Source organism: Gobius niger, assembly GCF_951799975.1.
Source record: "Gobius niger genome assembly, chromosome: 1".
Classification (NCBI taxonomy): Eukaryota; Metazoa; Chordata; class Actinopteri; order Gobiiformes; family Gobiidae; genus Gobius; species Gobius niger.
The window spans coordinates 52,171,281-52,188,610 of record NC_136852.1 but is presented as its reverse complement, the minus strand read 5'-3'; the positions used below and the strand labels follow the sequence as shown (position 1 = coordinate 52,188,610).

The 17,330-nt window shown below is 41.1% G+C and overlaps 1 protein-coding gene across 2 annotated transcripts; it reads left to right on the top strand.

Annotated features, from left to right (window-relative positions):
• The first annotated feature begins 814 nt into the window (after window positions 1-814).
• On the top strand, window positions 815-16,088 carry cabp1a (calcium binding protein 1a). Of its 2 annotated transcripts, none has more exons than XM_079558766.1 (7): window positions 815-2,115; window positions 10,611-10,641; window positions 10,720-10,863; window positions 12,914-13,023; window positions 13,104-13,178; window positions 13,260-13,332; window positions 14,514-16,069. In XM_079558766.1, exons 1-7 carry the CDS (start codon window positions 1,300-1,302, stop codon window positions 14,537-14,539), a joined length of 1,275 nt encoding a protein of 424 aa, XP_079414892.1. In that variant the 5' UTR covers window positions 815-1,299; the 3' UTR covers window positions 14,540-16,069. The 2 variants fall into 2 exon arrangements, with proteins under 2 accessions (XP_079414892.1, XP_079414893.1); XM_079558767.1 differs by lacking the exon at window positions 815-2,115 and adding an exon at window positions 10,163-10,521 and having other exon boundaries at window positions 14,514-16,088.
• The last annotated feature ends 1,242 nt before the right edge of the window (window positions 16,089-17,330 follow it).

Genomic DNA, 17,330 nt, shown 5'->3' with positions numbered 1-17,330 from the left:
AGTAGAATGTAAGACTATCTTTATGAATTTTTAACTCATAGCCAGTAAATTATTCAAGCCAATTACATGGGTAATATGTTGACTCGGAAACAGAATTACTATAATTGTGATTATGGATTGATTGCATTTACCACAAAGACAGTGCTTTTTATTACAGAGTTCACTAAGTGCAGGAAAATGGGGGATAAAATGTGTCTCTATTAGTGGTTCCCAACCTGGGGGCGGGCCTCACCGGGGGCGCGCCTGGTATTGCAGGACTGGCACAGAGCTTTGCCTGGTCAGAGGGTCAGGTCATTAGTGATAATTTGAGCACATTATATATTTAAAAATAATAAAATATGAAAGACTACATGTGCATTTAACACTCCAATTTCAGTTTATTTGTTTGAAGTAAATACTTATTAGCATTTATTTTCATGTTGTGATACATTTGTGGTGGCCACAGTTTTGGACTGGGGGTGCGGAAATACAACAGCACATTCACGGGTGAGAGGGGGTTTCAAAGTGAAAAGGCTGGGAACCACTGAAATATCGGTTCATTTTAGACCCTTGTATACCTAGTCCTGATTTGACCTTGGTAGACCTGTTTTGACCTGTTTGAAGTAGAACTTAGTGTGGATGAGAAGGGTTTCCAAATAAAGCTTTTTGATACAGACACAGCAGCAAATATACAGTGAGAATATATAAACATGAGTTACAATGTGTTGCCCCAATTTTAACTCAATCAAAATGACTTTTATTGAATGTGGGTGTGAAACACTTAAAAGCATTTAATTGAATCGCCTATATGTAGCCTATTGAATAGCCTTTTTTTTAATCTTTCGTAACAAAGGACACTTTCAGAATATTCTAGAAACACGCCTTGAAGCGCATCAACCGAGATAAATGCAGCCACAGCATCCGTCTCTGTTCCCAGGTGCATGTTTTGCCCTCTGAAAGGAAGTGCGCTATTGTTGCGTTATTGTTGTCGATTAGGTCTCGCTTCCAGAACAAAGTTGGATGGGGCTCGATCTTACTATGGCTCTCACTCCCACGTCACTATCTCGATGCCAGGATCCAACATCAATGAAAAGGTGACGTGCACACCGCAGCGCCGCGCGAGGAGCCCCCCTGCATGCGCTCCTGTTGTGTGGTGCGCGCGCTCCAGTGATCAGGTGGTGAGAGGTAGCCCGAACTTAACGCTGGGGAGGATACGGGATATGGGACGTCGACAATGGGAGAGGACCGTACAAGCGCGAGTGATGTCGACGATCGCGCGACATAGGTAGAGGGTGGGGGGGGGGGACAAAACGCAGCAATATGAGCGCATCTTTCCACCAGAAATCTGATTCCACCACTTCACTGCTCAAAACATCCGCGACGAGGAGACCGACACACCTCCAGGAGCGGGCGGAGAACCGGAGAAGTCTGCCCCAGCATCAGCACCACCACAGCAGCAGCAGCAGCAGCCACCGTCCCGCAGCGCTCCTCCACAGCAGCACCTCCACTGAGCAGGAGGAGTCCCACTGGCCCGCGGAGGGGGACATCACGGCGCGGAGACCCTTGTGTCACCCCTCGCTCACTGGCAGCCGGGACGGTCACCATGATGTTCACAACAAGTCCCGTCACTGCAGCCACACGCAGGACGCGCAGGAACCCAGCGGCGAGCCTGACGTCAAAGAGCGCCCCAGGTCACACCGACACCACCACCATCATCACCATCATCACAGCCACCACCACCGGAGGAAGCACCACAGAGCGCCGCCAGATGAGCACCCGCGTCCCGCGTCGCCCGGGCCACAACAGCCCGAGCCCCCGCGCCGCTGTCACACGCACGCTCCACCACGCCATGTGCCCCGAGAGCTGTCGCTGTCCGACTGCCACGACGACAGGGCTCCGCTTTTTGAGCCCGCCGACCGCAAAAGAAACACTGTGATGAACGGAGCCCGAGGTGGCGGCGGCGGTGGAGGAGGAGGAGGAGGAGTGGGGCACGAGGTCAGCAGTTCTTCCCCGTCCTCGTGCTCCCCGGTGCCGCTGTCCAGCAGCAGGTCGTCTCGCCGCTCCAGGAGATCCAGCGCTGCCTCGTTAGTGTCCGACTGCCAATTACGCACCATCCTCAGCTCGCTATTTGGACAGGTAAATGTTGGTTTATGGTCAGATGCAATGGTTTGTAATATGGGGGATGCATCTACATAGGGGAAAATATACAAAAATGCCTTTATCCCACAATTTACAACAAAAATATGACTTTGGATGGCCCCACACTAACATAAAGACAATATAGGCCAGATTTAACCTAGTGTGATTTATGGCCTCATTTTTCCCCCATATGGGTCAGTGCAAGCCACCTGACATAATAGTCCACTTTGGATATCCCGGAGGACAGTGGCAGGAGTACAATGTGTGCCATCAGACACAAGCCCTGATTTTTCACACCCCCTCTGTTATTTCCTTTCTGTTGTTGCTCTCATCCGGGGAGCTGTCCTTTCCTGTCTCTACTTCACTATTATTTTAAGCAATCTATTTTGAGCAGCTCGCAAAGTATTGAAATCAAGTCAATAGAGACCCACAATAGCCGTGCTTTCCCTCTTTCTCTAAAACTGCCTATACCGGTCACAGTTATAGCCCTTCTTTTGGGAATTGCGTTAGCAGGAAAAACAGAAAGAAAGTGGTTAATTGAGTTTTCCCCCTTCGCATTTTCAGATCAATAGAATCAATGCGTCCTAATGTGGCCCCTAATGCAGTCTGCTAACGCTGTCATTACGCACAGACACCGAGGCTGTTTCTTATGTAATTTGAGCATACAATGACGCCTCCTACAGATCTCAATCAGCATGAGGAGAGAAGCCAAGTGGACGTTTTGAAGGAGGAGATGAAACACTTTTAGCTCAGAGGACAGGTGGGGACACACATAGGGAGAGATACATTTATGCGTAGCCGGCTGCTGTGATGTCTGGAAATGGCCATTTTGATGGAAATAGATGCGCTATTCAGAGCAACAAATCTATTTAGACATTTCAGATGCCAAAGTGCTGCCAATTTGCATAGCTTTGAGAAGGAAAGTAGCCAGTTATTAGAGCTGCACAATACAAGATAACGGTGCCTGCTATTGCAGTTCTACTAAACCATTTCAACACTCTCCAGTAAATAAGAAACACATTACAAGCCTGAGAAATTAGATTCAGTGACCTCGGTGGTTTTACTATATGTTGTGGCTTCTTTCAATATTGATATCGTGTCACCAAATATCGCGATAACAATATTTTTGGGAGATCTGCAGTTTGTTTGACTGTATACATGTTTCATTTCGTCATTAGAGGAGGCTTGTTGTGTGCGCAGCGCTTATGGCACACAACGATAGAGTAAATTCGCCCTTGGCCAAAGGCAAGCCTTCGGTATAGCGCGATAGAGATCATCCTGGGACTTAACAGAGAGAGAAACATGTTATGGTTCTTGTAGTGGAAGCTCTGTCTCGAAATAGCCCCGTAGTCGTTGCACGCAAGAAAACATTACTGTGACCTGGAAATTACATGAGGAGGCGGAGAGGATGAATGACAAGGACATTTTTATCACTGGCTTCAGTTTGAGTAAAAAATCGTAGGGAAAAGCATGTTTACTCTCTTGTGTCTCTAGAGGCATGCTATACTATAACTAAACATGTCTTTTTTGAACATTCTGGACTGAGTGTCATAATGAATATTACATGTATAACTCAACGTCAACACTCTTTTGGCTTCTGTTGCGATGCTGCTGTGACATAATCGGCCCAATAAAATGAATGTTGCCCTTTGCTTGGGAGGAAATCAATATTAAAATATGTCAAAAAGCATTTATTGAATTCCCAAAACGCTCCAGTCCTGGGTGAACAGATGATGTGTGATTCTGAAACCAAGTAATGAATAAGGCTTCCTACTTGTAACAATAAAAAAGTAACAATAACCGATAAAAAACCCTGTGACAATGTGGCAGCGAAGTTACGATCCCTTTTGTGGGTCTTAGCTTTTAAATGAGCCAATACACTGTTGCGTTCCAGTTGAGAAGCTTTAAAGGGGGGGGTATTATGCAAAATCGACTTTTTCAAGCTTTACATCATGTTATTATGTCACTCCCTCATTAAAAACATGCCTGAAGTGTTGCCTTGGCACATTCACGTATTTTTGAGTAATCTGTAAAAACTCTGATGGCAGCCATTTTAGGGATAGGTTTGCCTGAGTCCTCCTAGGAACGCCCCCACCTCCTGGAGACGCCTCCGAGCTTTCGTCACCAGCCGAGTAACCAACCACTGCTCCTCAGCAGAACCCCCTCCCCACTGATGCCACAGACAGCGTGTGGAGGGGGCGTGTCGGAAAGGGTCAGAGGTTCTTAAAGAGACAGAGGCCTATTTCAAGACATTCGCTGCAGCCATTTTGAGAGAGCAATTTTATACAAGGCAGTTATTTTAATTTACTGCATTTACAGACCAACAGAAGGTTTCGTCATCATTGTAGTGTGCTATAGACTGGTGCTATGTGATTGAAAAAAAGCATAATACCCCCTCTTTAAGATTTGGGTAATATCGAATTGGAAAAAAATGTTCTCGGTTCATGCAGTTCATCATAAAGTCCAATCAATCAAGGTAGATCTACACAACTCTAAAAAGATACTGGTTCGAAATCCCTTGATATGGTAAATCAATAGTGAAATATAATATATTTGATTTAATCTGTATTCTGTTTGCCAATAATCCTGTATGGCTGAAGCTTCCATCTTTTTTGCAGGGGTGGGATTTTAATGAGAGTATTTCAGCATCCTTTTTTTTAATTTCCGTGTCTATAATCATCATAAACCACTATCCAAACACAGAGCAGGTTTTATAGAGCCACTGCTGTTCCTGTACGTTGCCGTGACGCTGCTGATGGTCAGGCTGACCTTGTGCGCTCCTCAGAGGGCAGACAGAGACATGCCGACCGAGCGCCGACGAAACCAGCACATGCATTAGTCACACGTACGAGGGGAATATGAATGACCTGTCGATTCTAATAAATGACATTAGGGGAAGGGAGAGCGGAGGCAATGGGGCACGGCACACTCCCCCTCTCACCGAATTAGCAAAAGTCGTTGCGCGTGTCCGGCCCTGAACCATCATTCGCAGGTGCAGCGCCAGAGGATGTAGCTGTGAGATGATGTGTTTATGTTGTTGCTTGGGTTGTCAAGGAATCGTTGTTGTTGACTGCAACATCTTTTCGATCACTGGTCCCTGTTGCTTCCTTTGTTGTTTTTAAAGGAATTGTATTTTGTACCAACATGGATTGTGAGAGAGAAAAGGTCACTTAAAAAATATAAAGGTGTTGGTCTGTTGCAACTTGGATGATGTTTATTTCAAGCCTTGTATCCTGACCATAATAAGAGTGTACCGAGATCAATGGTGCCATCCCCAAACCCCCCAGGAGCTGTTTTTGAGCGGTTTTCCTGCATTTACACCTTTTCCTGATCAGAACAAGTTTACTTTTCTAGTCTGATGACCTTTCAGACTGGTTCTAAAGTCATCGCGCTTGAAATAAGAAAGTAAAACAGCCAAGGGGACAAGTGCAATGTTCTTACCCCATTGGCAGATGAATTAACCTGAAATTAACGAGTCAGAAACATCTCAGAACAAATGACATAATCTAGGTCAAACAACTGAAATGTAAATGATTATGCTCAATTTGAGACATTTAGGTTTTGCGAGAGTGCATGGTCCCAATAAAGTGGACATTATCATTTTGGGTCCCAACCATTTTTGTCTTGCAGACCCTTTGGACCATTCAGTGGTTGTCCTACCCAAGGGTCTTGCAGTTTATTTAGGGAAAAAAACACTTAAAAAGCGCTGTCTGTAAGTAAAAAGACAAGTTTGCGTTCAAAGTAAACCCCAAATTCTCCAAAACTACACATTTGACTGCAAAATCTAGCTTTTCCTATCACTGTAATAAAGTTATGTAAAGTTTCTTCTCACAAAGGCGTATACTCTGTGACCACACATATATTCGGGTTCCTGTTTGGACCCTGTGGAGGATGGACACGTTTTGTATTTTGAGTGTTTGTCCAAATCACAAACCAGGACACTGCGGATTAAAATGAGCAGAATGCTGTATCGGCTGTATTTATTTGACCTTTTATTAGTCTTACACAATAGTCATTAACAGACCAAAACAATAATTAAGTGACTTTTAAGACTAGACAATAACAGCACTGCTGTCAAAGGCAGTGTATCATCCTCTTCTCCTTTAATAGGCATCCCTCTCTTTCTGTGGCCAAGGTCTCTCTCCCTCCCTCTCTCTTTCTCTCTGCCTCTCTCCTGATCATTACAACCTTCTCTTTCTATTCAGGTCAACCTATCCACAGCAAACTTTCAGCCCAGTTGAGATCTAGGTTGTAGCCGCTGTTCCAAATGGGTCTCGCTGCAACTCGGGTCCGGTCTCCTTTCAAAATGCAGACCACGGTTTTGACAAAACGAAGGTCCTCGTGGTCCATTTTAGTGCCTCTTTTTTCTGTTGACATGGGGAACTGTATACACTCGCCGCTCCAGACGGTAAGACGTGAGCGCTCTTACTGCTAACACAGGAGACACAAAGGAACACATAGAGTGGCATATGTTACAATTAACTTAAAGCAGAAAGTGTAAAAGCAACTCACAGGGAGCTAGCTTTTTGAGTGATTTTTTAGTGCATTAGAAATACATTTTGTAAAGCATTTTGAGCATCCAAAGTCAAAGACTGTATGTATCTTGTATCAAAATAATAAAGCAAGTCTTATCAATAGGAAACCAATATGAGACCACAACACTGACAGCTTTTGCAATAGTAATAACATGGTTAAAGGGTAGAATTTAGGTAGAATACCTTGTTTCCATATAAGAAAAGGTAGATATACTGTTTTCTGTTCTGCACATTTCTGCAATAGGTTATACTTTAGGTTTCATTGAAAGCTGCTATAGTTGTGGCTCTATTTTGGGTTTCCATCTCATTGATTTGAAGTGATTGAAACAATTTGCTTCCATTGTCTGATTTGCGCTGCCACACGGTGTCTTTGTCCACCCGGGCCGCGTGTGTTTACAGTCCTGGTGACAGTGTATAGGTGTGAGATGCCAGTCTATGCAATGTGCGGCGTAAACTGTTATGAACGATGAGTGGAAAGTTGGCAACACAGTCTTTTTTTTTTTTATTGATGCCTTTCACTTTTTCGGCATGGTTTTCATGTTTTAAATACTCGAAACAACACGCTCCAGAATCCCTTGCATAAGAGCTTCACTGAGGAGCATTTGGCTATTTCTGAATTTATGTAACAAATGCTCTGGAAAACTGTAGCTTTCTTGTTGCTAACGTTGTACCAATACAAACCAGAAGACCAGGGTTCACTTAAGGCCTCAAACTTAACATTATGTGGTGCAAAAAGTTATGTCAAGTTTTGTGTAGTTGTGTGTTACTACACCAGAGATATAGATTCATATCTGATCGTGTTATTGTGTATTATTTTGCCGATATTGCTTGCTCATTAATGTTCGGCTATTATATAAACAACACTGGCAATTCTGGAAAATGTTTTTACTCCGAGGTCATGTTGACGGTGACTTGACATGAAAAAGTGTCTCTTTTATAGACGCTGCACTAGTTCGACCAGATACACTTTAACAACTCTGAACGACAGTGCTATAGTAAAGCGTATCTTGCCAAATAAACATGGTGTTGAGATGAAACAGTCCCATCTGCTTTGTCCCACACTGTACGTATAGCGGTACGTAAAACATGATACAAAGCACAACACAAAAGTATAATGCCTATTTTGTGAATGTAGTATAATGTTGCTAAATATCAGTGAGTCAAAAACATGAGGGATTTTATTGAAAGTAATGCTGTCAATCGATTCTCAGATCAGATTAATCACAGTTTCAAAAATGTATCAGTCACGATAAACTGCAGTTCATATATATATTTTCAGAAACTACAAGCTCTTTCATTGGCCGTAAACAGGCTGTCAACAAAAACGCGATGCAAAAAATCAGGGAAAAAAACATAGCGAGGAAATAAAGCAATGAAAACATGAGGAAAAAAGTGACAAAAAATTAGGAAGAAAAGGAGGAGAAAAAAGCTACAAAATTGGGAGAAAAAAAGCAATGAAAACAAGTCATATAAATGTGCCAAAAGAGACAGAAAAATGACAAAAACACGACAAAAAACAGACAAAAACGTGACCAAAAAAAGGAAAAATCATAAAAAAACACAAAAAAATGTGTCAAATATCAGCCAAAAATGCGGCGACAAAGAAGTTGAGATCAGTTTTGTAGGTCTTAGCTTTCAAATTAGGCATTACACTGGCCTATAGGCAGTGAGTGCTCCAGGCGAGGAGCTTTTAGTTTCGGGTGAAGCCGAACTGGAGAAAATGTGCTTGTTCAGATGGGGGTTAAGAGGTTGCTAGGCCTAAATAAAGGCTGTCATTTAAAGAACTGGCTTTCATTTCAGTAATAAACTAATAACTGTTGAATGTGAACGCTTACCATTTGTGATCTGTTTCATAATCAATCCATGTGTACTGAAGGATTTTACTAAATCTATCATATCGACTTATCGTTTGATAAATGAAAGGTAAACAATGTATTTATGGGCTCAATATTTATCGCTTGTCCATTTATTAGTTTCCTCATATTTTTTTGTAAAACTGATGAGACTAAAGTAAATTGAGCAAAACATTTGTTGTACCTTGTGTGTTATTTCAAATGTGGTCAGGTACATGTTAGTCATTATGCTTTAGAGTTAATTTTGATGGCATAAAATGGTCGTCAATAATATCATTTATTGAGACATTTTCCTGCCTCCTTATATCAAACTTAAAATGTTGTTGTCGTGACAGGCCTACATCTTCCAAATGCTTTAACCACTATGAGCCTTGTCTGTGTCTGTAGGGTGTGAGCCAAACCCCAAATGTACCGCAGCGTGGCTTTAAGATAATGCAAATAGATGGCACACACTGCATAATATTTTGGATACTGTTTATTTACTAAAATTAGACTGAAACTAAATTCAAAGTTGTTTATGAGACTCAAATGCGACTAAAATGCTGAGATATTTGTGTCGACTAAAATATGGCGAAATAAAATGAAAACAAGAGACTAAAGTGATCCAAAGGACAGTTTGAAAGAGCCTCATATCTATGAAATGTACTGCCAAAGTCAGTAGGGCTTTGTTTATGTGGGAGAAGCTCCAGCAGAAGATGATTAAATATGAATACATGAAATATTATATGTGCAAAGTTGACTAAATGAATCTGTGATTTACATGCAATTTTAGTCGACTAAAACTAGAAAAAATTGAGGAGAATTATTTGACTAAATCTTGACATGTTCATCAAAAGACTTAGACTTAAACTAAATTAAAATATGTTGTTAAAATTAGCACTGCTCCTAATGACCAGCAGGAGGTTAAACAATTTTTGCAGTGAGTAATCAGAAAAAAGATTAACCTCTTCAAATCATAACAACGCCGCTCAAGAAGTGACTTCCTGTTTCGATGTAGCACGCCAAAATAAAAGCACCATCTTATTCATTAGCTCAGCAGTTCATTAGTTCAACTTTCTTTCTGCCTAACTATTAACAGACAAAACACTTAAAATGTATGTATTTAATTATATTCTTGTAATGTTGCAAGTACCTGCTGAATTAATCAATGAGACGAGCTGTGCGCTCTTAGAGAGTTGTTTTGACGTGAAGTTATGCACAGAGTCAATTAAATCTCCTATTCGGCTGCCTTCAGTCACATCTCCATGGAGACGAGATGGAGACGTCCCGCTCACAGTTTAAGTCTGAGGAGAGCTGAGCCGCTCACAGCAAAGACACATTGTGTATTGTATTTCAACAAAAGAAATATCTGTAACAAAATAAACGCTTGTAGTTATCTGTTAAATTTGGAGTGGAGTGAAATGTTACGCGGTGTAGCTTTAAGTGGCCCATAAATGTGTATTTTACATGATACTAAAACCAGAAGCCAACATATGTCCATATAATATAATTGGTTTCAAAACCTTTACCTGATCGTTAAAAACACCTCTTATTGGACAAATGAAAAAGAAATGCATATCTTCTGAGGGGATGCAGTGGTGGATGATCTCAGCTACAGACAAAGTATCGATGCACTGATAAGAACAATTGATGTGCTGATGCCTTTGATGAGCTCATGTTGAGTGCCCTCAGCCTTTTGTTTTGCCTGTGCGGGTTCCGGTCAGACAGTTTTTTGGGACCAACCTGACGTCACCACTCACGCTGTGTTTAGACTTTCTCCTGCTGTTAACCCCTGAGGCTTCTGGGATGTGTCTGCCCCCTTTCCTGTCCTTTAAAGGTTGTGTACGTTGTTAAGCGTCAGGAGAAAGAAAAAAAAAGTCACAGATGCATTCTTCTGCGAACTTCAAGGTTGCAATATTCCAGCAATTGTTGATAGAGATTATCAACTTGATTTAAGACACGGTGGCCATTTCTATTCGGTTTTGTGCGCGAGGAGGACAGTTATGGATTCTGTTTTGAACAAAGAAGTGCCAGGAGTACGTTTTGTGTTGATATCATCTCACTGTCTTTAAAGCCGCTCCAATCCCCTCAGATATTGTACTAACTTGTGTGTCATTGTTTACAGGACAGAGAGCTGCGGCCTGAGGAAGTGGAGGGTATGTTTCTGTTTATATCTTTCAATATCGCAATATCATAGAAGTGTGTATATAATGTTTGTGTTGTTGTTATGGCAGAGTTGAGAGATGCGTTCAAAGAGTTCGACAAAGATAAGGATGGGTTTATAAGCTGTAAAGATCTGGGGAACTGCATGAGGACCATGGGATACATGCCCACGGAAATGGAGCTGATTGAACTGAGCCAGCAGATAAACATGAACTGTGAGTGCTTCGATTGTTTTGTATCTTTCTTTTTTTTATGTGAACCTTTGTTCAAAAAGTACTTAGTCGTATCTTAACCCTGTAAAGCCCAAACCACAATGCCCCTTTCTAACTGAGAGTGTTTATTGAACAAAACAAAACCAATGATATACTGAATATGAGTTTTAATTTCATTTCACAATCACATTTGCTACATTGGGTGTCTGTGTATATACATTGCATGAAAAGAGAAATATACACATGGCATTATAGGGTTAAAATGTCAATGTTCAATAAACATGACATACAACGAAACAAAATGTACCTCACTCAGTTAACCTCTTAGCCCTCACCTGAACCGAGCACATTTCTCCAATTTGACATCATCCAAATTTGGAAAAAAAAAAGCATCAGAATAGCGACAAAAACAAGAAGAAAGCGAGGGTGAAAACGTAACAAAATAGTAACAAAAGAGAAAAAAAACAACAAAAAACAATACAGCAGCAAAAATGTGACAAAATTGCAACAAAAAAAGTGACAAAAACTCAAACTCAAAACGCTTTCAAATGAGGCGTTACACTGGCCTATAGGCTCCAGTCCAGAAGCTTTTAGATTTGGGTAATGCCTAACTGGAGAAATTGCACTTGGTTAAAGGAATAGTTCACCGTTTTTCCATGCCGAGATATGTTCTTACCTGAGCTTAGACGAGTTGATACGTACCTGTCTGGTCTTTGCGCATGCCCGTGGAAGAGCGTGGTTGCTTCTAACTTCACCCCGTTTGGAGCTATAGGAATATACTGGGAGAGGCTGATGCTAAAAACATCTTGGTCTTTTTGCATGACTGACGGCACACAGTTCTTCCATACCGAGATATGTTCTTACCTAAGGTGAGACGAGTTGATACGTACCTGTCTGGTCTTTGTCTGTGCTCGTGGAAGAGCGTGGTAGCTTCCAACTTCACCCCGTTTGGAGCTATAGGAATACATTGGGAGAGGCCAAATGCTAACAACATCTTGCGTTGTTTTGCGCGACTGAGGGCACACACAAAGACCAGACAGGTACGCATCAACTCGTCTAAGCTCAGTTAAGAACATATCTCAGTATGGAAAACTGGTGAACTATTCCTTTAAGGTGTAAGAGGCAAAAAGAAAAAGAAAAAGATGTGACAATAAAATATTGAGCCCCAAAAATGTTATTGTTTGTCTGTCATGTATTGAATGAAAAGTCGATATTATTGTGAGTCGAAATTATTGTGAGTCCTAATTTACAGTACATATCCGCGAACCTGTCTTTTTTTTTTTGGGCCAATATTTTTTGTTTTGTTCTACTCTCTAAAAATCCTTTGGTTTCACTGATTATATCCTCAACCCATTAGAAGTTTACAATCAAAGAAACCTCCTTTGTCTTGGGTTCAAATGGGGTTTACCCTCTATTTTCTAGAACAAAATATACTTTCACGTTCATACAGAATAGAATATAGAATATAGGTTTGGGAAAAGAACACATTTAACACAAATCTATTGGACATCATACATACTGGTGTTTGTGAGAATTGTACACAACAGTCAAGCTTTTCTTTAAAGCCCCAGAGGCAGTTTAATTTACCTGGTTACGGTTTGGTAAAGTTGCCTGGAAAAAAAAAGAAACGCCATGAAGAATAGTAAAATAACAAAGGCTAGTGTTTAAGGTGCCAGTCTGTGATGAAGAACTGCGCTGCGAGGTGTGGAAATGCAATCTGCTGGTTGTCAGAAGGTGGCAATAAACATGACATCCATTGTGCACCCACCTGCGACAGGCGGCTGGACTCGAGAACAAGACAAGTCCACACAAAATTGTTTCAAATCACTGCTACACTATATTTTTAGGGGAGACATCGCAGGTGAATAGTAGAGATTGTAGATTATTGGCACAAGCATAAAACCAAAATATATCTTGAGTTTCGTGTTAAGTAGGAAAACTGGCCCCAAACCAAAAACGGAAGAAAAAAGGTTTCTGCCTCCAGCGTTAATAGTCATGTTTTGCATTGTGTTCATCATCCTAAACATTTCATTGTTTTTTTTGTTTTTTCAAGTGGGGGGCCATGTTGATTTCGAAGATTTTGTTGAGCTGATGGGCCCGAAACTCCTTGCCGAAACAGCAGATATGATCGGCATAAAAGAACTAAAAGATGCCTTCAGAGAGGTAAGGCCTGTTTGTGAGCTTGTTCGGTTTCCGTTGATAAACCTTTGTCTAAATGAACAACTATTCTGATTTCACCAAAGTTTGACACAAATGGAGATGGTGCAATAAGCCCCGCCGAGCTACGTGACGCTATGAGGAAACTTCTGGGCCAGCAGGTAGGACATGGATCAAACGTTTAAAAATACCGCCCGAAGTTACAGGTGCCCCAATAACCTGTTTACTGTATGGCGTTCTAGGTCGGATTGAAAGAGGCTGAAGATATTCTCAGAGATGTCGACTTAAATGGGGATGGACTTGTGGATTTTGAAGGTAAAGATAGATAGATAGATAGATAGATAGATAGATAGATAGATAGATAGATAGATAGATAGATAGATAGATAGATAGATAGATAGATAGATAGATAGATAGATAGATAGATAGATAGATAGATAGATAGATAGATAGATAGATAGATAGATAGATAGATAGATAGATAGATAGATAGATAGATTCTTGCCTGAGCTAAGACGAGTTGATGCGGGTGAAGTTAAAAGTGACCAAGCTCTTCCATATTTTCCGTAATAATACATTAAGAGCACTTTGACTTTACTGCGCTGACGTATTATTACGCCTTACAATATGAAATCGACATGTTTAATTTTCTGTGACTACTTGGATTGAGTAAACCCTCACGTAACCGTATTTAAATAAAGAAAAAGTGGAAGACCTTGGTCACTTCTAACTTCACCCCCGTTTGGCCACATAGAGGAGATTAAGAGAGGCTAAATGCATGTTCGGTCTTTTTGCGTGACTGAGGGCATGCGTTAAGACCAGACAGTTATGCATCAACTCATCTAAGCTAAGATTAAGAACATATCCCAGTATGGAAAACGGTGGGCTATTCCTTTAAAGCATTATACACCGCCAGAAGAAGTTGCCACAAAAAATAGGTCACACACCGCCTTTAGCTTTGATTACAGCACGGCATTGCCTCAATAAGATTCGGCAGACTCAACAGATCCAGTGATGAATTCAATTTCACCAAGCTCTTGTATTGATGATGGGAGAGTGTGAAAATGGTGCTAAGCTTTATCCAGCACATCGCAAATATTCAGATCTGGACTCTGTGGTGGCCAATCGATGTGTGAAAAATGATGTCTCGTGCTCCTGTACCACTCTTTCACAATGTGAGCTCGATCAATCCTGGCATTGTCCCCTTGGAATATGCCCGTGCCATCAGGGAAAAGGAAATCCATAGATGGAATAACCTGATCCTTTACGATGTTCATGTCGTCAGCTGAGCTCATTCTTCGGGCACATAGTGTTTCTGAACCTAGACCATACCAATTTCAGCGACCCCAGATCATGACAGTTAGTTAAACCCAGGAGGGACTCTTTTTTGGGGGGGTCAGGCAGTGTATAAGCTGTTTGTAAAATGTTTGAAAGGTTTTGTAAATTGGGACACCCAAAATATGATTTAATGAATCCATTCTGATTTCCTTTTGCAGAGTTTGTCCGTATGATGTCCCGCTAATATCGCATGGACACTTGTGATTTTGAATGTGAAGCTATAACTTGACCAGGACCAACAGAGAGGATACCGCCTGAGCCAATCAAGTACAACACTGGAAATGGAGTTTTACAGAGCGAGAAAGCACCTCCTCACCCCCGAAAAGTGTTCTTCCTTCGATTCGAGTTCAGCCAAGGCCTTGAACTTGCTGTAGCCGACGATTGTCCAGCTCGTGTTGTTTTATGTTTGCACTTTACCCCCGGGTAAGGACTTCCAGATAGGTAGTTGCTGTCCTATGTCTAACACAAGTAAAGTTGTGAATGTACATGTGCGGTTGTCGATAAACAAACTATTAGACATTCGAGTCACAGGACGTCGTGCATTATCTGCATCTGTTTCCGTGTCGTCGTTTTATGTGGCATTGGTGCTCCACTGAGGACCATGTGTGGCAATATTAACCTGTAAATGTGCAGCGGCCATCTTCGATATGTCACTGTGTGGGTCTGGTCTGTAATGTCGTCACTGCCTGGTGGTGAGTCCACAGGGATTCTCAGTCATCCAGGTCAGCAGACTGTCTGTAATTAAGGAGCTGAAGTAATTAAATGGAGACTTAAAGTAGTACAGGTCCAAGATCAAAGTAGAAATGTAAATGAGGGAATATAAAGTTGTGTTTTCAATAGCACTGCTGAACTTACCCTCTTTAATTTGTCAACAGGGCTTGACATTAATCGGACTTGTTAAGTATAGGTAGTCATTAGCCACTTTGATCAGTCGAGTTTAATAATAGCTATATACAAGGCCTAGTTTAGTCGGCTATATGATCAAATTAAACATGGTAGTACTCTTATAAACTCACTCTATATAATAACCTCTATAGGCTTTAATTGTGTTAAAAATGAGCAAAAATGTTACGCTCATTTACTAAATTGTAGACATGAAAACAATGACTACGTACTAACATTTGAATGAATAAAAGACCAGATACTGTGGCCAGTGAGCAAAAAATGGTGTTAAGCCCCAATTGTACATTTTCAAATCACTTTCTGTGCCATAAACTAAACTTTGGCCTTTTATAAAAGCAAAACGTCTTCATCAGGACAGAAATTGGTCCAAACCAGAAAAAAACAAATCGAATCATGCTGAATATGAAGTGGAACAAAGACCCTGTTCAGTTTACCCGATAGTCAACAAGCGAATAATGGTTGATTTGTCTGGGATTTGAATTGTTGTCTTATTCTGAAATACTACTGCCACGAGGTGAATGTAAAGTCTATGTTGTCCTTTGTGAAACAGCAGGAACAATGTACAATTGTAACAAATGAATGTTATGGAGTATATTTGTTATTGTGAGTAATCGTAGTGGTTATATACCACTGGTGTCTTGTCAAAGCAAGTTGTATGCATGCCAAAGAGACACTTTTACCAACTTAAGTATGCACATTTTCATTTCATAAACATTTGCCAAGATGACTGTAGAAAATTAAAACTTTTAAAATATGTTTACATTGGCACCACTTTGTATAGCAATGAGAAAAAAAACATAAGCCTATAATAAATCGATATTGTTAAGAAAAGTTGTTTTTCTTTCTATTGGCCACTCTCTGACACTCACCAATGTCATTATGTCAATTTAAACAAGAAAAGCAAACTAATTTTTCACAGTGTGTCTCTCATATCTATTATTTATACAGCTCTACATGGCACTGATAAGACTGCAGGCTTTGCACATTGCATCAGCAGCCACTCTCCTCTGCAGTGTTGTCACATACAAACATCTCTGATGTTTCTTTAAACTGAGATAGGCTACTATCTTCCTTCTGAATAAGGTATAGACGAATACGAAGAACTTTATTGTCCACCAAGGAAATTTGTCTTAAGAATATCACATGGCTTCAACTGATGTGATGTCGCTTTGCAATTTCCTGCATTATTCATTGTCTCCATACATTGTGATAGTGAGCTCAGGTAGTGTAGCAAGGTTGCCAATCTGCACCATGTCACTTCATGGCAAAAGATCCTGGTTTCAATCCCTGCCCTGGCGGGGCCTTATGTATGGATTTTGCCCCTTCCACTAAAACATGTATAAGGGTCCCCTCTACGACCAGGACCCCCCTTAAAAAGAGACACTGAAACTTTCTTGGGTACATACAGGTCAATTAAAATAAACGCATGTGTTTACATACCAGGCCTACTCGGTCAATAGCAGACCAACATATAGGCTGTGTGGGAACTTCTTGATCTTAAAAACACCCTGTAGCTGGCTGAGTGTAATTTCAGACGGGGATATAATGATACACGCGTGTTTCGATGAAAGAGACCCCCCCCAAACACCTGTCTCCTTCAGACTGAGGTAATGCTGTTACCATGGAAACTATCTCCATTCACTTTCGCTCATGCTCAACCTCCGAGCCACGAGCTGCGTTGGACTTTTCTGATTGGACAAGATCACCCGGGACCGTACCACCGTGGCTGCAAGACGGAGGGGTGAAAGGATGTTTGTAAATAATTCATTTGTAAATTGTTAAATGAAATAAAACATTTGCTCTTTAAGTGCCGTAATCATCTTGATGTAAAAAGGCTCGTGTGTTATCTTGATGTAAAAAGGCTCATTATTTGCGTTAGATGGGCGATACCATTTTGAAGACATCTGTCATGCAAAACCTAAGCAACATTTCTTCCACTTACACATATTTAACTGACTGCGTGATATTATCTGCAAAACAAAAGTGTTAATTCTTCAAGGCAGTAACATGAAGGTGTAACGTAAAGATCAAATCGTCTTGTCAGGCCTGATTGGTTGGAGATTCTGTCAATC